Source organism: Pinus tabuliformis, chromosome 5_2 (genome assembly GCF_031772625.1).
Source record: "Pinus tabuliformis cultivar Carrire ecotype Pingquan chromosome 5_2, CPIR1, whole genome shotgun sequence".
NCBI classification, from domain to species: Eukaryota; Viridiplantae; Streptophyta; class Pinopsida; order Pinales; family Pinaceae; genus Pinus; species Pinus tabuliformis.
Window position 1 is genome coordinate 172,368,065 of NC_142306.1, and position 21,853 is coordinate 172,389,917.

The following is a 21,853-nucleotide window of genomic DNA, read 5'->3' on the forward strand; positions in this document are numbered from 1 at the left end:
GCTTGGCATTTGATTTCTCCAGAATGTCGTGGACCTGCTGGAGGATGCGCTGGATGTGCTCAATGAAGTTGTTTACTTTGTTGGCTTTGGACTGGACATGATTCGAATCTGCTTGCTTAGCTCAAATGGTATGGCCACATCAAAGGGACATACTGGTTGGAATCCTAAGCCCACCTGAAAAGGGTTGCGGCCAGTGGAGCTGTGGAGACCCCATTTATAGTTGTGTTGGACATAGGGGAGGCTCTCATCCCATGTATATGGGTGCTTTGAGTTGTACATATGCAGAATGTGTACGATCATCCTGTTGACGACCTTTGTGTGGCCATCAGTTTGGGGATGGAAAGTTGTGGACTTAGTGAGCTTGGTGTCCAACATCGACCAGAGACTGGACCAAAAGGTACTGAAGTACCTGTTGTCCCGATCTGAGATGATAGTTTGTGGGATCCCAAAGTGCACCCACACTCGTTCAAAGAAGAGTTTAGCAGCGGCTTCCGCTGTGATATTCTTCTTGTAGACCGCCATAATGGCCATCTTTGAGAATTTGTCGACGACCACAAAAACACAGTCGTTGCCCTGCTTAGTAGAAGGAAGGCCCGACATGTAAGCCATGGAGATGGATTCCCAAGGTCACCTAGGGGTAGGCAACAGAGTATAAAGGGCCTTGCTTCTTGATGGTTAGTTTGGCAATAGCGCAGGCAGTGCAGGATCTGATGTACTTCCTGACATCTTGTCGAAGATTCGGTCAATAGAAATACTTCTGCAGTACTATCACTGTTTTCTCAACCCAAAAATGCCCAACAGCCCGACTGTTCCCAAATCATCTTGGCACGCTCGCTTGAAGGAACACAAAGGTGTCCTAGGTGGCATAACAGTGCATCCTAGAGGTGAAAATCTAGAACTTGCTGACCCTCCAAGAGCGTCTGGTATGTGTGGCTGAATTCTAGGTCGCTTTTGTAGAGAAGTGGCCAATCAGAAATCTCGTGCCCACAAGAGTTGAGCACGGTGGTCTGTGTGGTTTTTGACGGTAAGTTCCAGCCTCAATGAGCAAGCTCCTCACTCCCACGCGTGCCCAGTGACACCCTTCTGTGCAAGCCCAGGAGCAGCAAACTCACTCCACAAAATAGTTGTCTCCTCCAGCGCCCAAACTCCCCAAAAAGCCTGCAAAATACTTGAGCTCCCTTCTCTTAATTTCCTCCAGCAATTGCTCCCTGAAAGAGCACTAAAATGACTCCCTCAAGAGCCTCTCCTACATCCTCCAGAAATATGCACTGCCTGGAAAATCTGAAAGCAAATGTTGGAAACTCCACTGTGAGTCTCCTTTGGATTGGTGTGAAAGAACCTCTCTAGAGTGGCACTCGAAGTCCCCCGAAGAAAGGGTGAGTTCTCTGCTTGGAAAACCCCTGTTGAACAGCAAGTGACCAGACTAAGCAACTGAATTGAGTTTTTGATATGCCAAAAGATGCAAATGAAGTTGAGCTCCCTCATTTTATAATTTCGTGAGCCTTTCTTCCCGCATGGGCCCCTTCATCAAGCAAATCGAATTCCCTCCTACGCATTTCGAACCATAAGCTAAGTGAAGTGCCTTTTTTATTGTATGAGTGACCCCCACATCCCACTATCAAAATCATACGACTTCCTTTTATCTTCTAAGTCCTTTACCGAAAATGAGTGGGTCCCATAGCCTCCAAAATTTTTCTCAAAATTGTGGAATTGGTTATGTTCCAAAATAATTTAGGAAGGGACATTACAGTAGAAAATGTCCCTCAAAAATCTGCTCCAAATGAGTTATCAAATCCTCCAAATATGGGTTGCAAAACAAGAAAAATATTAGTGGACAAAAGTCAACGAAATGAAGTGTATATGTACAATTATAATTTACAAAGGACTAAGCTAAAGAGTGTGAGTAAACTCTCCTCTTTGATTAACCATTTTAAACTCTTATATAGCAAATGAAAGCAATTGGAGCACAACGTTTAATAAAAGTGATTTAAGTTTAAAAGTATTTGGCTTGTGTACAAGCTACGTCCCGCAACCCCTACAAAACCACTTTGTAAGATAAGACTATGAAGGCTCAAAGAACAAATGAGAGCTCCTTTGAGAATATATCAAGAGTGGGTTGGTCTCTCCAAAGACTTCCCCTCGCGCTTGATTCTTTGATGACAACAAGATGTTCCCTCTATAAGACTTCAATCAAGAATTAGTTCCATATAGATTTAGCAATAAATAATGATAAGAAACTCTAGAGATTTAATTGAAACCAACTAGAGCATTCTATACCTAGAGCATACTTCTAAATCAAATGTCAATGCAAGATAGTTCTACATTAACAAATCTAAAAGAGAATATGGAAACAAATTAGAACAAAGTATGAATAAAAGGAATTATACCTATGATCAACAATTCATCACTCAAAAAGGAGGAACACCTTATGAATGAAACCCCAAAATCTTTATTGATATTTCTAAAAGTATACAAGGCAAAAGCGTTTCCACAAGCACAATAGCTAGTAAGAACGATACATGTGTGAGAGCCCATAGCTCTACTAAATAGAAGCTTGAGAGCCAATCCCAAGGCAAATAGTGGAAATCCCAAGGCAAATAGTGGCAATCCCAAGACAAATAGGTGACAATCTCAATGCTCCTTCATGCAAATTCGAATTTCCTAAGTGGCAACTTGATTTCTTCCTTAGAGACCCACACAATCCTTGATGAGGGAGCTCGAATTAGATGAGAAGACATGTGGGAGAGTGAAGTGGAGTGGTAGGAGACCACTCTCCACCTCACTCAAGTAAACTCTAATCCAATCTCAAGTCAACTCATGATATTTCCTTGAAGCTCGAGTTAACTTCCTCAAATCATGGATCTTGTCGTTAAAACTCGTTCTCTTCTCCACAAAAATATCGATTTTCTTTATTTGTGGCTTATGTGGAGTCCACATCATTTGGTAACTCAACTTTGACCTTTAGATGATTTTCCACCTCATTTCCACATCATTTGAGCATGTGTGGATATTTATTTTTCTCCATTTATTTAGTTGTTTGGCTAATTAATTGTTGCATTTTCTATAAAGCTTAGAAAAAATGGGTTTTGAGGATCTAAAACTTATTTTTTACCCCTAAACATGTGTCATAGTGGAAAGTTGAGGGTGAGAGGTGTAATTTTGAGCACACATACCCCATACAACTTCTCTAGACATCACTTATTACATTTTAAATTCAGATTTTATTCAAATTTCCACCCTACAAGAATTTTAAAAAATTGACCCCTAGACCTAATCAAATTCCATAAAATTTTATGAATGATCTATTATGGTAATATACAATGACTCTAGACACTAGAACTCACCTAAGGCCTTGTCATCAAGCCGCACACTGGATTTGGGGTTATTCTTGGAAGAAAAAACTCAATTAATTATTAAGTTCCTATAAGCACCTAATAATTAACCAAGTGAAAAAAACTTCCTAGAGTAAACTCACTTGATGACAAGGCCCCAAGTTACCTAGATCTGTTACATGACTCAACTAATCACACTAGCATTACTTTACATCATCCCCACGGGGCTTGTGGAATCTGAGTACAACATGAGAAGAAGATATAGAGTTAAAGAACTTTGATGATATAGTGAACTTTGATGGTACATGAACTCTCTAACACATCCTCCGACATGGAGTCTTCAAAAAAAAAATAAGTACACTTTAGTGGTCAACATCTAGCTCCACGTGGGGATGCATGTTAGATAGGAAGTGATAGTATGCAAGGACCTAGAATCTGCATCCACAAAAAGTCATATACCAGTAACGTCCATTCAAAATATCATCACATAAAACCAAAACACAAAAGAAATACTAAAGCATGAAATGGAAATTTATTCTAATAGCAAAAATGAAACTACTTTAACAACAAAAATAACAAAGAGTAGAGTTAGAAATACAATATAAAAGATGTCTCACGGCATCAAATTTCCTCAGTGAATTTCATGTTGAGAATACTTACTTTCCGGCAGATCCATGGGCTGCTTTTCTGATGTGCCCTGTTCAATTCTGAATATCTTAGGACTTTGATCTGTCCCAACACTGTGTTGTATATGGTTATCAGATTTACCAAATCCTTTCTGCTTTTTTCTTTTCTTCTTAATAGACCATGATGTTGATGTTGATGTTGATGTTGATGCGGTCAAAGTAGACCTTTTTGCCCGATCTAAAAATGCTTAGATGGAAAATTCTAAGTATCTAAGACTTCTTTCACCTGCCTTTCTCGATTTTGTATCTACTCTGATATGGGTTATGGATCAATCTCTTGAGTACAAACCTGATTCCCCTCGGTTTCTTTTTTATCCAGGTCACCTTCAATTAGCCATTTTTCAATAGAATAAATCACTTCTTCATAATAAGATGAAGCTTGCTTCAATGGATTGGGAGGCTAATGATTTGTTCATTGTTCCTTTCCCACTCGTCATCTGTCCTAAGCTAGAATTTTTGTACCTGTAATCTTTCCATTTCCTCCAACATATTTTGAAAAGTGATTTGATTAGCCTTCATAACACTTATTTCCTTGGCATGATTTGTTTCCATGGTGTTGATTAACTTTATTTGTTTTTCTCCATGACGAGCAACCTTTTTTGAAGAGCAGCCATTTCAGTAGAATGATTAACCTCCATGTTACTCATTTCCTTTGCATGATCTTCTATTAATCTTGTTTGATTGAGTTCCACGTTCTTAATTACTTGAGCATGGTTTAATTTGATTGTAATCAAATGATTTTCAATAGACGTCATCTGATTAGAATGATTAACTTCCATGACCTTAATGAGTTGAACTTGGTTGAGTTGCATATCCTTAATCATTTGAGTCAACTCCTTGATGAGATCCTTATCATTTTCATTGGCTTGAGCTTTCACTTTGATCTTTCTTTTATCTCCATATTTTTCTTCAAAGGCATCAATGATTGATTCTAGAGAATCAAAACTGTTAGCAGGTACCTCTGAGGCCCAATCCACAGCATCCTCATCTAATGAGAAGACGAAAGGTTTCATTGTAATGTCCTCGTGGTTAATATCGTGGCACCATTTTCTCACACAAAGGTGGAAATTCCTAAGGTGAGTTTCGGTACTAATGGCATTGTTACCTAGAAAACTAGGCAACTCTTCAATAGCCTCAATGGCTTCATCCGGAATAAAATTCGAATAGCCTGGAATGTTAGTAAAATCACAAGGGGCGAACAAATCATTCATGATGTCATGCTCACTTGACCCTGAAAGAGAAAATAGATACTAGAGAGAGGCTATTGTCCAAGATTAGCAAGAAGTCTATGAGAAGAAGGCTTCAAGCAGAAATCCTTGCAGAAAATGAAATAAGTGGAGTCGCCACTTGAACAGGAATCTAACTCTAAAATCCAACATGCAAAAACCAAAAGTTAGTCATATTCCATGTACAAGAGGACTTGTCCCCGACAATGGTTCCAAAATGTTGTTGTCGCCTAGCACACACCTAAGTTAGTGAGAAAAAACCCTTAACCCCACAAGGTGTGGTTTGGTGGCAAAACTAAGAGATGGGGTTGTCACCTATTCCCAACTCTCTCTGTTAAAGCTCTCTCCTAGGTAAGCTAAGGGGGGTGGTCCCTAATGAAAAGTTAGATGATATGAGTTTCTAGGAGATTAAGTTAAGTGGAGTGTTTGTCAAAAATAACTTGTTTTCAAGATTTAAGCAAGCATATGAATAAATGAGCAAATTTCAAAGATATATTCAAAGTATAGACTAGTGTCTTCAAATAAATAACAATAGCTTGCCCAAAAAATGAAATCAAGATACAATGATAGACAATATTGCAAGATCAAATGTTAGACCAAGATGAGCATATAAACATCAATTGCAACTATAAAGGAGATAGTACTTGAAAGTAAATGCTCAAATGATAAGATAATGACATCAACTACTCATGAGCAAAATTATCATCAAGGAAACAAATATATGAAATAACTTGAAATAGAGTTACACTAATGAAGGATATTCCAAGTACAAGAAAGCTAATTGTTGCAAAAGTAAAAGATCCAAATACTTGCATTATAAAGCAAATGCTTCTTGAAAAAGGTAACATATATAGGAAAGTTGTATTGCAAGTAAAGTAAACTTGCGATGTAGAGATGCTCTTGGTTTATTTTATTACTTGTATTCTAAAGAAAAGTTTCAATTGAACTTCGGTCCCTACATCTCATCCTCGCACGGAAATCTAGATCTCACAATGAGAAGCCAATAGGGGTGGAGGGTCCCTAAAGTCTATACAATCAACTTAGGTTGGAGATTAATTTTAGAAATGCCAACTAGCAATAAAATGTGTCCAAGTGAGATGCATGTAAGTTTCTCTTGAAATCTTGATAGCAATGATTCCATAAATGAGGAAATACCCAAAGTAAAATTTCACCAAAGAATTCAAAGTTAAAAAAATGGTAACTTAATGTGAGCAAGTGAATTAAAGTGATGCAAGTAAGTTGCATGAAAAATAAATTGTTTCAAGTAGACAATGACAATATAATACTCCAAGGAAATATCAACAATACTTAAAGTAACAATGTAGCAAAAGTTGACAAAAATGAAGCATATACTCAAGTAGTCATGAAACAATTTACCAAACTTAATGGAAATGAATTAATAAACTAAATCAAAGCTTGCCAAGAATGTAAAGTGCTTGCATGTAAAGAAAAAGTTTCTCAAAGTAAAGTGTTAACTTGTAGCTCAAAGCAACAATGAAATAAAGGATGCAAAGCTCAAGTAAAAATGTAAAAAACTTAATTTAGTAAATGAAATGGAGTTTTGAGGTTGGTTAATTCTCAAAATTTACCATGTGTTAATGAGTATTAGCAAATGGAAAGTGCATGCAAGAAAAACTGAATTGTGAAAGTTAAGAATGCAAATCAATCCACCCACAAGAGTCCTCCCTCTAAATGAGGAGGTGGGATACCATGACATGAATCCCAAACTCCTTCAACCCAAGAAGATTATTTTACTAGAGGTATTACAATGAGGAGAAGGCCTTAAAAGGCTGCCCAAAAGATGAAGGAAAACCTTTTACACAATCAGAACTATAAGAGCTAGATTCTCCTTCTTGTACAATGTGAAAATTTGGCAACCAAAGTAACTAGATTCTCCCACGGCCTAGCTCTATGTGCAGCTCTCAAATGAACTTCGCCTTGCAGAAAATGAGGGACTCCAAATGCTCACGACCTCCTTGGAAAATGATCCAATCACGTGCCAATGGTTCCTACAAACACTTGTTATGAGATTGTAAAAAATGTCCCTCAAAAATCTACTCCAAATGAGTTATCAAATCCTCCAAATATGGGTTGTGTTACTACTCAAACTAGCAGAGGGGCTAAAGGGGATTCCTAAAGGGGACAACTACTAAGCCAAGGGCAACAAATGGAGACTTAGCCCACTGTCACCTCAGCTAAGAATCCCTAGTCTTTACGGATTTTTATCGATGGGAGGAGATGCGGTATATGGTAGTTACTTGTGAAGGATGAATCAAAAAATGGATGTGAAGTGACCCTAATGATCCTTTTCCTAAAAGGGGGTAAAGAATGGAACTTACATGCCCTTCAAGCAAGGTACAAAGATTTCTAGGATAAGGAGGTGAAGGTTTGAGGATTAGGTTAGAGGAATATGCCTTGTAAAGGAGTTTCCCAATCCTAAAATCCTTATTGAACTTGACTTCCTGAATGGTTCTTGAAGAATTGACCTTTCAAAGGTATGGGACCACATGGGACCAAGTGGATCCAGCCTAGGTTAAGGAGAGAGAATTTAGCAACCAATGATATTCTTAACCCAAACAAGGAAGGGGAAAGGATCAAAGCAATAATTTCTAATTAAAAGTATCAAATTGATCCTATGAGGTGCTATCCTAGGGAATACCAGGGCAAAGTTTGATCTTAGAGCTAGGGCTTGGGTTATCTCATAACTCCATCGTCGGAATGGCTTCAAAATTGTAAGAGGCTTTGAGGACACACCACCACAATAAAGGCTAGGAGATCAGACTTTTTCTTGGGCTACTTTGTAGGGAAAATGATGCCCTAGGTGACCCAACTTGGCTAGACCTAAAAGAGAGAGGGAAGTGTGGAGAAAAATGTTCTTTGAGTGATCACCTATTGGTGGACCAGTGCCTAATCCCTTGGGGAGAATGGAGTCTAAGAGAATGATGAGAAAGGAACTTTTATTTCAGTCAAGGAGGCCTTAAGGACTACTTCGCTTGCTTTTTAAGCCAAGAAGAAGAGACCTCAGAGCTTTTATCCTTCACTTGGCTTAAAGAGATGGCTTATCAAGATAAATTCATCGGTGGAATTATCCCTAGGAGATTACATTCATATACATGGCCCAAACATTAAGAGATGCTATATAGAAATAATAATTCCACAATTTTGCAATTACGCAATGCAGCGATTAGCCCTAGTATAGCGAAAATTCCATTCAATGCATATGATAAAGTAAAACAAGAATAGCATTAAATGAATACACTTACATGTAATTAAACATATCCAACCATTAACAATTTGACAATAAAGAAGCTCCAAGATAAAATACTCTAATCCAAACATCAAAATTCATCCATGCTTGAATTCATCATCCCAGAAAAAGAACGAAATTCTCTAAAGAGAAGAATGATCAAATCAAAAGTGATGATCCAAATGAATTCATGTTTCTCCTATTTATACACTCATTAGGAGTTTGAATTACCTAATTTGAGCCTACATTAGCCCATCAACTAAAATAATGTGCAAAGCCAAATACATATCTAATGGTGACAAGCCCACCATACTAGCTCACAAATAAAATAATAAGCCTCCCAAGAGGTCAAATGATCAATAATGCATGTCACTGGGCTCTCTCAGAGCCCTGATGAAGTCCATAAGTGCCAAAATGATGAGTTGGACTTCCAAAAGTAATGGACAAAGGGTTGGCACCTTGTTCTCCACATAATAAACATGTGGTGCTCCCAATCGCTATGAGGGCAAACAAGTGGCCTCATGGGTCTCCAAGTAAGTCAAAGATGCATGTAGACCATCTATAAGGGCTCAAATGATGGTGTAAGTAACGCCACATCATCCTACAAGTCCTAGGTCATCTTCCGAGTGCATGGTACATCTATGGGGCTGGCTAGGCAAAGGTGAACAAGGTGCATCTTCCTCATCCAAAAGGCAATCTCGAGCAATCTCTAGGGATCTCTGGGGATCCATGGAGTGTTGTCTACTGTTGTGGAGGCCCATGGCTCTCAACACACACCCTACATGTGCCAATGTAACCCTCTAGAGGGTTAGGACCCCGTATAGAGAGACCAAACCCAAGATGGAGACCACTTGCAATCCTGCATAAGATCCAATGTGTCCCCTAGACTTCCAATACAACAAGTCATCAAGGAAATTGAGTAAAAGAGCTTACAAACCATGGACCATAGGTGGGGACTATTGAGAATTCAATAGGGCAATGAATATGTCAATTCTCTTAACTTGATAAATGTTTGTGTTACTTTTTACTTATTAGCTTTGTTCGTTATTATTCCAATCTGCAATACATCAAACAGCTACCAAAACCCCTCCTCTTGAGGGGAAAACCCGTAAATCTCTTCTTATCTTTTAGATCTTTCAATTGACGAATACCATGACCTAGACTCAAGCAAATGCCCTCCAAGATAAAGTTTACCATGACTTTCTACTGCAATATCTTTGACCTCCCAGTAGATCTAAAATTTTTCTCCCCAGTAACTGTTGCTGCTTCTCTAAGAGACTTTGACCTCCCTCTAATAGCCTTCCTCTTGACTTGGCTTGCCTTGACTCGAGTCTTAGGGCTAGTAAGATGCCCTAAGAGACCTTTGATTGTTTTCCCTTCTCTTCTACTTCCAAAATCGAACCCCAGAAAATCCAGCGCAGAAACCCTAACTTCGATCTTCCCAAAAGAATAGATAAGATCCAAACATTTCAGCTTCTTCGATGAACTGGGTGATGGTTAATGAGGGGGGTAGAGCTCATGTTGGCTATTGCCCACATGTTGATCCTAGTCCTGGCCATATTTTGCATTTTTCCTTTTTATTTATTGTATCATTCTTTGCTTTTATCATTCTTTTAGCTGCTTCGGCCTCTAGGCCAATATTTTCCGTCCCAAACCAAAGGATGACGATGAGATAGTGTCAATCCCCAAGACCAACGACCATATACTTGAATAGCAAAGTGATAAATATGGAATATCACAGACATGCTACTTCAATCAAATCTTCCCTAAGGCCTTAGGGTTATAGAAAGGTTATCATCAATTTGAATTTTTTCCATGTTTTTAGCATCTTATATGATATATTAAGCATTTAGATTGATGTTGTAACATTGTCTTTGCAGATTTGTAATTATTTAGCATGAAACAGCAGCCATTATTGCAGAGTATTGATTTAAATAGTTCAAAACAGCAGCCACTTATTGAAGATTCCAATTCATATTACCACATTGGAATTTACTTTTGATACCATCAATGTTATTGAAACCGAACCAGTAATCAAACCGGAAAACCCTTTGAATCGGGAACCAGTAAAAAACCGGTGGACCAAAAACACATAAAATGTTCAAATTTTAAAGAAAAACATATATATCCATGTGCATCCATATGAATCCAACTCATTTATACACAAATAAGCAAAAGTTTTCATTTATATAGAATGTAAGGGTGCACATAACCAAAATAGCATTTAATGCAATCCATTTCTAAACCGAAAATACATCAACAAACAGGCTCTAGATGGCCTCTAGCATCCAAAAAAATCATGCTACAACAAATACCCACATATTATCAAAAATCATTGCTTATATTGGGATCGTTGTCATCAAGATCACCCTCTAAGCATTAAAATAAGATAGAAAAAAATGTAGCATATCAAGTCAAGATTTTCTTTGAGCGATGGGTATATTTTTAGTAGGGTCATGATAGAGGAGTTCGACAACCAATGTCACTCACATCAAGGTACATAGAGGGCTTGGTGCTCTTGATTAAATATTAGTTCCATACCCTCGTACTATTGAAGCTTGTGGTAACTTTGGAATTTCTTTGCATAGGGTTGGTTTCTTAGCATGTGGGAAATGATTTATTGCCTCTTTAGGTACTTGCTTGGTGGAGTAAGTGATTTATGTCTTCTTTCCTAAGTCTAACTTAGGGAAAGTCAAATAATTATTGTGAACTATTGAGTCATTTTCTAAGGATAAATAAGGTAACTATTTAAGTGACCTAAAAATAATCTTAATCGTTGATCTCCAAGATGTTCTAGAAGGGAGATTAAGGTTATGGATTTGAGATTAATGAAGATTATAAAGGAAGCCTAGCAAAGAGGTGAAGACAAACAAGAACTCAAGCGAGTGAGTCATCACAGAGATCAATTTTCTCTAGCGTAAGTGGCTCAATAGATTGGAGCACAGAAGATGATAAGTACAGGTGAATTGAAGGTGAATCCAGGAGGTCGAGTTGAGAAGATTGTAGGACTGAGTTGCTAGAGGAAGGTCGATCTGATTTGGTGAAAGCAGAATTGTTGGGGGGGCTAATTTTCTTGAGGCACAATGATAGTACACAAGGGGGGCACAGGTTGATTTTCCAACTGATTGATTGGGCCGAATTTCTCAGGTCGATTTCTTTTAGAGGCTGATTTCTAGGAGGCCAAATTCATTCTGTGGGAGTCCAGTTATAGGTTCTAGTTATTGTATTTTTCCATGTATCTTAGGGGGTCGAAAACCCAAGTTTTCCAAATTAATAGATGGCGGAGAATTGTTATGCGTGAATTATTTTTGCAATGTGTGATTGATCTCTTTGATTTAAATTATACTGCATATATGCATTTTTAGAAGTTAAAATACCAATGATTTTATTTTTCGGTAATTCAGTATTTATTTGGCTAATTAAATAAATTGAAAAGAATAAAATTTATTGCCATGAGAAAATAAATCTGGGGTGGTATTTGAAATTTAACACGTACATGACAATCCAATGGAAACATTGCAATCCCCCCAATCCTGAAATCTTGAAAAACAGTTAAGTCTGCTAGATTTTGAGCGAAATCTAAAATTCTACTTTCTACATTTGAAATCCAATGAGGTAGGAACCACTCTTAAACACCATGAATCATTTCATGTTAATGTTAAAAATTTAAGTGAGTAGTAATGTTAAATTATTAAATTAAAAGTGGCATTTTTCAGATAAAGAAAAATGCCACTTTTAATTTAATAATTTAACATTACCACTTTTACTTTAAGAATTTAACATTACCATGAATTACATAGCAATAATAGAGCCATAGGCATGAATATAAGGCTGCCCCACTCAAAATTTCTTGTTTATTTAAAAATTAAAAATAAATTGTGTTTGGAACATATTTGGTCAAATTGTACAAAACCAGCCAGTTCGTTACAAAACCGGCCAATTCAGTGAAAAAAAAGTTGGTTTGGTACTGAACCAGCCATTTCCAGTTCCAGACCTGGAACTGGACAGGTTTAAACCTGAAACCGGTCAGACCAGCCAGTTCCACTGGTTCCGGTCCAGTTCCAATAACACTGGAAACCATAAATTACCTAAAGATCTCCTCCCTGTAGTTGACAAAGCACCAACACAAAGCAAGAGAAATTGAGCAAGGCGATACTGGTTCTTTTCCTAGAGTTATCCAGACACGTTTAGGCTCTTATCATAAAGGTACTTCTTGGTGATAACACAACCATATGAATGGGACTGAAATGTATAAATGAACATACTCCAGCTATTCTATTTGCAGATTGAGAACAATACTCCATGGTATATGCTGTATTATAATTCTCTGCAGATGCAGGCTTTCAATTGCAAGTAAATCTTAAAAGTTATCTGAAACATGAATAGATACATTGGTAATTTTAGTAAAAGGAAAGATGCTTTCATTAGGCGAAACAGAGGAAAAGAACTTGGCAATCAACCAATCAACTTAAAAATTTAATTCATATTTATATATGCTAAGCAGAAGCATGGAATTCTGAAAATTGGCATGCATAAAATGTTGTTTCTGTAAAAAAAAAAAAAAACATATTTACCGGTGTAATCTTCTCCAACTGTTTCTTCTTTGGATTCAAGACTTCTTCTGGCTTTCCTTCTTGCCTGTTATAGCAGAAAATTAGAGGAAAACAATCAATTATAACACAAGTATCAGTAATCTCTTTAGCAAGAGAGAAGGAATAAGTAATGGAGTAATAAACGGAAACCTGAGATGGACCTGGATGAATTTGTATATCATATCATTGTTCATTTTGTTTACTATAATCTCATGACAAAGCTTCAATAGTTCCCCATGCTAGCATTCAAAAGTTATAAACATAGCATAAAAGGCCATTACATAGGGATAAGCTTCAAATGAATCCCAAATCAGTAGAACGTTTACATTTTAGTTATGAATTCTTCCATCTTTGTAAACTGCACTAAAGCAATAATTTTTAATGAAAGATGTGATACTTTAGCTATCAGAATGGAAAACAACATTAAAATTATCCAAAATACCTGGACCTGGCAATATGAATTTATGCATGCACTAACAGGGACTCGGTTTGAATCACAGTAAGACTTTTAGCCTAAGAAATTATCGTGCAAATAAAAGTATGAAATGACTAAAGTTAATAAATTCCTGCTTTGCAGGTTCAAAACTGAATGGTCTGGTCAATTTTAAAAAGAATACAAATTTAGTTTGCTGCAACAGAATAACAAACATAATACTATCAGAAATTAGGAGTGGGTGTGCAATAAATCCTCCGTACAGGGGGAAATTATCCTGTAATCATGGTGCAACATGTTGAGTTTGTAGCTTCAAAAGGTCTTCTGCATAGGCTTGTGTCTAGCATGCAGGAGAAGAAGTCCTCTTTAGGTGGTTGTTTGAGAGGAGCAACTAATATGATCTCCTTCCTAAGTTTTAACTTAGGAAAAAGTACATTGATTAATTATTTAATTAATGTTGACTTTGGGCTAATGTTTTTCTAAGGATAAATAATTAATTATTTAAGTGACTTAGATCTAATCTCCACTGTTGATCTAAGAAGGTTGGGATTTAATCCTAGCCCTCAATCACTTTGGAGATTAGGGATTTGGCCCATGGAGAAATTATAAATAAAACCTATGAGAGAGGATGAAGACACATTACAATGCTATTGTTGAGAGAGCGATTTTCTCTAGGAGTTAGAGACTCCAGAACTAAAGAGAAGGGAAAAGGATTGCAACAAGGAAATTTCAGGAGCAAATTTAAGGGACGTCGAGCCTAGAAGAGAGGTCGAATCGCTGAGGAGGGCTGAGTTTTGGAGGAAGGCCGAATTATCCAAGGGCCAATTTTCTAAAGTGTGTGGAGGCCAGAAAAGGTGAGAAGGGGTCAAGTTTGCTAGTGGGAGAGGCTGAATTCCCCAAGGCCAAAATCTTCCAAGAGAGCCAATTTTGAGTGGACCGAATTCCTTGAAGCCGATTTTAAAGTTCCAGCAAGGTCTAGGCCCTAATTTTCTTGAGTAATATCAAGCAGTGTTGCAGATATGGCGATAATATCGGAATTATCACGATATTATCGCCGAAAACCACATTGCCGATATTATCGTTGGTATTTATTGCGATAAATTGCCTCAATTGAAATTATTGCAATAAATTAGGTAATTACCATGATCATTTCGAAATTATCGCCCTGCTCTGTCAATTTCAACTTACTAACAGGCTTTTTTTTCTTTTGACCCTAATTTTTTTAAAAATGAATTAGGGGATTGAGTTGTGAGGATACTCTGACTATTTCCATCAAGCAAACAAGGGGAAATCTATTGTTTTCATTTCCCATGGTTCATCTCATGAGATACATTACTAGGAATCAATGGTAATATTAAATTCTTAAAGTAAATGGATGAAAATGGAAGATAAAGGAAAATGTTAGAGTGGTTTTGACCTCATTGGATTTCATATGGAGAAAGTAGAATTTTAGATCCCACTCAAAATCCAATAGACTTAAAAGTTTTCAGAACTTCAAGATTGGCAAGATTGCAATGTTTCTATTACATTCTGCGATGTACGAGGATATGGAACTAACATTTAATCAACATCACCAAACCCTCTGTTAACCTCAATATTGGTGGCATTGACTGTTGAGCTCCTCCTTCATGACTGTAGTATTAATGTACACTTAACTCAATTATTCATGACCCTAATAAAAGTGTACACTTCATAAGCAAAATCAATGATTAAGATGCTAAGTTTTTTCTATCTCATTTCAATGCTCAAAGGGTGATCTTGATGAGGAGAATCCCAATATAGGCAATGGTTTTGATGTTATGTCGCTATTTGTTGTAGAATGATTTTCTTTGGATTTCAGAGGCCATTTAGAGCCTCTCTATTGATCTTTTTTATTCAAAGATGGCTCACACTAGACAATATTTTGGTTATATGCACCCTTGCTATATGATGAATTTTGCATATAAATGCACATGAATTAAATGTTTTTTTCAAAATTTGAATATTTAATGTATTCTTTAATCGACCAATGTTTTGATCCAATTGAAGATGTTGTGACCATTTTCCATCAAGTAGACAAGGTGAAATTTGTTGTTTTCATTGCCATGACTCATCTCATGAGATACATTTATTTTTGTTTTGATATGATTTTGTATCATTTTATTAGATCCTATGAGTCAGCACAAATATCATATTTTGATATCGAAGTCTGATGTATCACTTGACATCTTATACATCTTATATATCGATTTTATTTTCATATTTATGTAGCAATGTGTTTGTTTGATGTTGATGTTGTTTTAGAAGTGAAAACATTGAGAAAAAAATTATTTTTTTTGTATTTTTATAAGTTTCCTGATATTTTCCGATATTGCTGATAATTTAAATTTTGGAACCTCGGCAATAAATTGTCGATAACAATAAAATGTAACTCTAATATAAAGTGAACGAAAATAGTTTTGGGCAAAAATCTATGTTGTGGTGTGACTGATTGATTACCGTGTTTTATTTCCACAGCAAATTTAGTTTCTGAAAGTTAAAATACCAGTGATTTTATTTTCCAGTGATTTTCAGATATTATTGAGTATATAATTTCTAGGTATCAAATAATTGTTGAGGTATAAATAAATCCGATCTAGTATTAGAGAATTAACATGGTATTAGAGCAATAGAAACTTTGTGGGGAGATCATATAAGGGTTTTACAACAACAAATTATTTTCAAGCTAGTTGTGAGGCCATTTGGCTTCGCAAGTTGTTGTATGACCTATTTGATTAGGAGTTGAGACCGACGGTTATTCACTCTCATAATCAGAGTTGCATTAAAGTCACGAAGAATCCAGTGTTTCATGACAGGTCAAAACACATTGACATCAGATATCATTTCATCAAGGACTATGTTCAAAAGGGGGCAGTGAAGCTGGAGTATATATCAACAGATGAGCAGGTGGTCGATGTTCTCACGAAGTCCTTACCAAGAGGCAAGAATGTCCATTTCAGGGACAAAATGGGTGTGGTGAGAAACACTTTCCTCGATAAGAGGGAGTGTTGATTTTTAATGTTCCTTGGACAAGTGGTTTCCCATGGGTTATCTCTACCTAGGGAAAAGTGTCCAAAATAGTTATTTTCCTAAGTGTGACTTTATAAAGTGAAAATGACTTTATAAGTAGTAAAGTCAATGTTAAATTATAAAGTGAAAAGTGACTTTAGACATAAAGTACAATGTGGGTACTTTATTTAATGCGTAAGTTAAAAAAACAGAAAGTAAGAATTAAATGCACAGTTATTCTCATCCCTTGATCTAAATGAATCTGAGCCATTAGATCTTAAGGTTGCCCAAAAGTCATTTAGGGAAACAAAAGGGCGAAAAGAAAAGAGAGAATGTATTCATTCTTCATGAACAGATTGGAGAAAGGAGGCTGAGAGCTAGAGTAATGTTTTGAACGAGAGATTTGTTGCAGCAAGCTGAAGGAGTGATTTTTGGGCAAAGCTAGGCATGGAAACCAAGGCATAGAAGACGACAAAAGGTGCTATACAAACAGCATTGAATGTTGTGAGCTGCACGTCGTTCGAGGGAGGGTTTTGAAAAAAAAAATCGTACAGTATGTACAGCGGTACAGAAATCCATACAATCCATACGAAGTCCATACAATACAGTCGTATCCGTACAGTACATATTTTCATCTTCAAGTGGGCACGGAAATCGAGGCAAAGTGGGCACGGTTTCCAAGGAATTTTGGGCTGAAGAGATAAGTTGTATTTTGTTGTTTTGTTTTGTTTGCAAATGTATTTTTCCTGAACTTGAAAGATAAATAAATTTGAAGAGCTCTCTAACAGGTTTTCCCCAGAGAATATTGAAGGGGTTTTGCCTAGGTCCAAGTTGACCAAAAATCTGTGTATTTTTATGTGTTGTTGGTCTGGTTATGTCCATATTTATTTTCAGCATGTGTTTACAGTCCCATGTGTTTTAACTTTTAATTTGAAAATTTCATTTCCAGAATTCTATATGTTGAATGTACGTTTATGGGAAAAGGCATTTAACTAAACGGGAGTGATAAGGTGAAATTAAAATCCAGTTGGGATTGCAGGAAACTTTTTTTTAGTCATCAAATTTCAACATAAAAATCACTTAGGAGTGTAGTTTTGGAAATATCAAAAAGGAGATATATTATTTAGTGAGAGAATAAATCATTATTTTAATGAAGAATGGCAGCAAATTAATAATTTATGGGGGGGTGGAGGAAAATTATTATTTTATTGGAAAATGGCAGCAAAATAATATTTTATTGAGAAAGGAGGCAAATGATTATTTTATTCAAAATGGTGGCAAAAGTCTCCTAGTGGAAAATGGGCCCCACCAATAAGCTAATAGGGGAAAAGGAGAATCTAGAAGCTAAAACGAGGCTCAATGGAGAATTATAAATAGAAGAGAGACTTAATTGCAAAGGATCTTATATTATCATTTCTATTTAACATTTGAAAGGAAGTTCAAGCGGGTTTCAAATACTCTCAAGCGAAACCCAAAGCTATCTTCGGTGGAATCTGAGTGCCACCCTAGTTAGCTCTTGGGAAGATCATTTCAGATCTTCCATTGGGGTTTATTGCACAAGTTTGAAGAAATTGTTATGAATATAATTATGTAAAAGTAATAACTATAGATAATAAATAATAAACATAATCAGTGTTGATAATATTGATATCGGCAAAATATCGGCGAGGGTCCAGAAAACATCTTATCGGCAATATCAGCAAAAATATCGGCAAGCATAAAAAATGCATAATATATTCATTTTTTTCAGATTTTTAAACATATAATGCAATAACAACATGAACTAAACACATTGGCACATAAATATGAAGAAAGCACTGATATATATGATGTCAAATAGAAATGACACATCAAAGTTCAAAGGCGATACCAAATCCTGTTGATCCCTGATAATTGTCCAATCAGGGACTCAAATGTGGAGAACCAATACAAAATAACATCACATATATAAAAGTATCTCATCATCATGAGTTATAAAGTTATATGTAGCAAAACGAATAAAACTAGCAGCTATGTATCTAAGAGCAATGCCCTCTCCCTAGCAGCGATCTTTCTGTCTTATCCAGCAATTGCTTCAAGAGCTTTTTGTATAACCTCTGCACTAGAAACCATACAAGGCATTACATCTGCATCATGTGCAAGGCTACTAGCCAAATGGTATTTCAATCGCGTAACCCCTCTTGACATCTTGGTCCCACATAATTTGCATGATATATATGCCTGGTTTTCCCCACCAACAAGCTCTCCATACTCCCAAAATGGGTCCAAGGCTTTTGGCATATTTGACATTTGTAGTGAACTAATTCAAACCTAGGGCACAAAAAAAAACAAAAAATTGGCATTAAACCCCCCAACACAAAAAATAATTAGTAATAACCACCTCAAAAAAAAATTTACTACATTATTTGCATTTTGCAATGTGAATGAAAAATGGTAATAAGAGGGTGCATAAGAAAGTTGAAAAAAAAAAATGAAGCTTGCTGTCCAAATATGGAGAAAACCCTTGCATTGGCTCATGGGCATGAAAATCATAGCAAATAGAAAAAAAAACAAAGAAACAAAATGTTGGTAGGCAAAGAGGCAAGTAAGCATAACCCTAAATCTATGAAAAAATCATTAACATAGGGCTTTTTAAGAACATACCTGTTAATGGAAGAAATGAAGTTTGTCTCACTGTTCTTCAATCTTTGACCCACAAAAAAATCTTACTTGGTGGTGATAATCATTGTTTGATCCTCAATCCTTCCTTGACAACCACCACAAAACTCTTCCCCTTCCCTTCTCCAACACTCAGAAACAGAAATGAAGAAAAAAAGACAAATTTCCCTTTTTCTAGCTGCGGCCTAGCCTGCCCAACGATATTGTATATCGTCGCGCGATATTTTGCTGAGATATTGTCGAGCTATCGGCGATATCTCGGAAATATCACGATATTTTCGGGAGCCAAAATATCACGATATTTTCTCAACAATATTTTGGCTCGCCAAAAGTATCGCGATATTTCCGATATTCGGCGATATCTCGCCGATATTATCATCACTGAACATAATAATATGTAAATAAGTAATAATTGGTTAAACAAAGAGGCATGTCTAACAAGACATAACCGTTCATAAAGGGACACCTTCTTGGTATATAAGCAGGCCCTCCACTCTCAATTGTATCATCATTCTCATTCATACTTTTTAATATATATTTTTGTATCCTAAATGGAGATCTGCATATTCCAAATTTTCAGGAGTATTTAACTTGAAGAACAAACATTGTTCATTCCAGAAATTAATTTATTTTGCAAGAGGAAGAAATTCAGTGATAAAGTTACATCAAGAAAGTGGTAAAGTTACATCAAGAGGGTGTATTTCTCTTCTAGCAGCTGGGCCAAATTTCCCAAGCCAAATTCCTAAGGGCCGAGTTTCAAATTTGGCACCAAGGAGAGCAAAAGCCATATCCCAGCCAAGCAAGCATTTAAGTGTCATAAACTTCAAGCTTCCACATAAGAGGTGAGAAAATTAGCATGAGGGCAGCCAAATCAGTTTGAGCAGTTAAGGCTGAGATTTTTATGTAAGGGATTAGGGGAGCCGAATTATTGTCTTTCCCTGGAAAGTCGAGTGCCTGTGATATGTTCCAGAATTATTATTTATTGGGCTGCTGCATTTTATTTCTAAAGGAAGCATCGAAATGTTTAAAAACTCTCCTGTCTCTGCCACTATGTGAAGGGTATGATAACACAAATCCTCCAATTTGTCACTTCACAAAATTTAGCAGTAATTGGGTGAAGGATATTGATGCCAAGCCTGTCATAAAAAGGGATTGAACTACCATCGGAGGAGCCACTAGCTTGCTCATCTAACAAATCCGGAAGTGATAGTTTGATACATGTAGCAGCTTGTCCAAAGAAGTCAAGTTTGATAGCAGACCTATGGCAGCTCATGTGAAGGGGCCGAGTTGGGTTTTTGACAACATCAAGCCAAGATTTATTGTTTGAAGCCTGTTTCAGTGGAGCTGATAATCAGAGATTCCAATCAGATTTTGAAGGCCGAGTGGTATTGTTGAAGAAATTGGGTGCCAAGTCTCTGACAGAAAGGAGATCGATCAGATCTGAAGCCCCTTTATACTCCTGTAGCAGTTTATTTGGCATCAAGGGCTTTTCCCAATCAAGCTTTGTCTTCTGATATCAACCCTCAGATCTGAAGTTGGAAGGTGTTATAGCAGCCTATCAAGTGAGAAGGCCGAAATCTTCCCTGTGCACCCAACCCTCATAAAAGGGTCTCTGAACGACCCCAAGTCGTTCTTGGAAAGTCAAGAATTTGACCTTTCCTAGGGGCTTTGTCAAAATGTCGGTGACATGTTCATTTGTACCGATATGTTGGAGCCTTATTGCTCCTCGTTGCACCATATCTCGAATATAGTGATACCTGATATCGATATGCTTGGAGCGATCATGAAATACGGGATTCTCTGATAAACGAATCCCGCTTTGGTTGTCACACAGAATCACGGTGGTATCCAATGTAAATCCAAACAGCTCACTGAAGAGCTTTCGCAACCAGACTGCCTCACAGGAGGCCATGCTAGCAGCAATGTACTCTACCTCGACGGTGCTCAAAGCCACCGACTTCTGCTTCCTGCTCATCCAGGATATCGAGGCAGATCCCAAAGAGAAACAGCACCCGGAAGTGCTCTTTCAGTCCACCACACTGCCTGCCCAATCAGCATCAGTATACCCAAGTAGTCTCACATCTCCGGCAGTGTATCTCAACCCATGAGTGATTGTGCCACAAAGATATCTCAACAGATTCTTGGCACCAATCCAATGTGAGTGGTGAGGCTCAACCATATGTTGACTCAATGTGTTGACTGCAAAGCATATATCTGGACGGGAGTTCACCAAGAACATTAATGCTCTGACGAGTTGACGATACTCGGTAGCATTTCATAAAATAGGTCCAGCAGCACTACCGCTTAACTTCTTGAAGTCAAGCTCCATCAGGGTAGTTACGAGCTTGCAGTCCACCATGCTGAATCTCTCCAATATTTTCACCACATATTTTCCTTGAGATAGGAAAATCTCCCCTGGTTTCTGCCAGACTTCCGGTCCTAGGAAATAGTGCATAAGTCCTAGGTCTTTCATCTCGAACTCAGAAGTCAGCTCCCTCTTACATTCGTGAATGAGAGGGTCTGCACCAGTTAGAAAGAGGTCGTCAACATAAAGCCCTCTCTGGTTTCAGATTGGCTAGAATCTGCAGCTAAAAGACTGGTTAGTGGTTACCTCGGTCGTATTCCCTTCTGGAGGCAGGGAACAACCTGAGT

The 21,853-nt window shown here is 37.1% G+C and overlaps 1 protein-coding gene across 2 annotated transcripts in view; it reads right to left on the bottom strand.

The window, feature by feature from the left end:
- Window positions 1-21,853, bottom strand: part of LOC149158098 (Nucleic acid-binding, OB-fold-like protein) — a 181,433-nt gene that overhangs the window by 23,454 nt on the left and 136,126 nt on the right. For both annotated transcript variants that reach the window (XM_089436118.1, XM_089436117.1), the window contains one exon: window positions 13,066-13,129. In XM_089436118.1, the coding sequence (XP_089292244.1) occupies window positions 13,066-13,129 (64 nt within the window). The remainder of the gene's footprint in view (window positions 1-13,065; window positions 13,130-21,853) is intronic.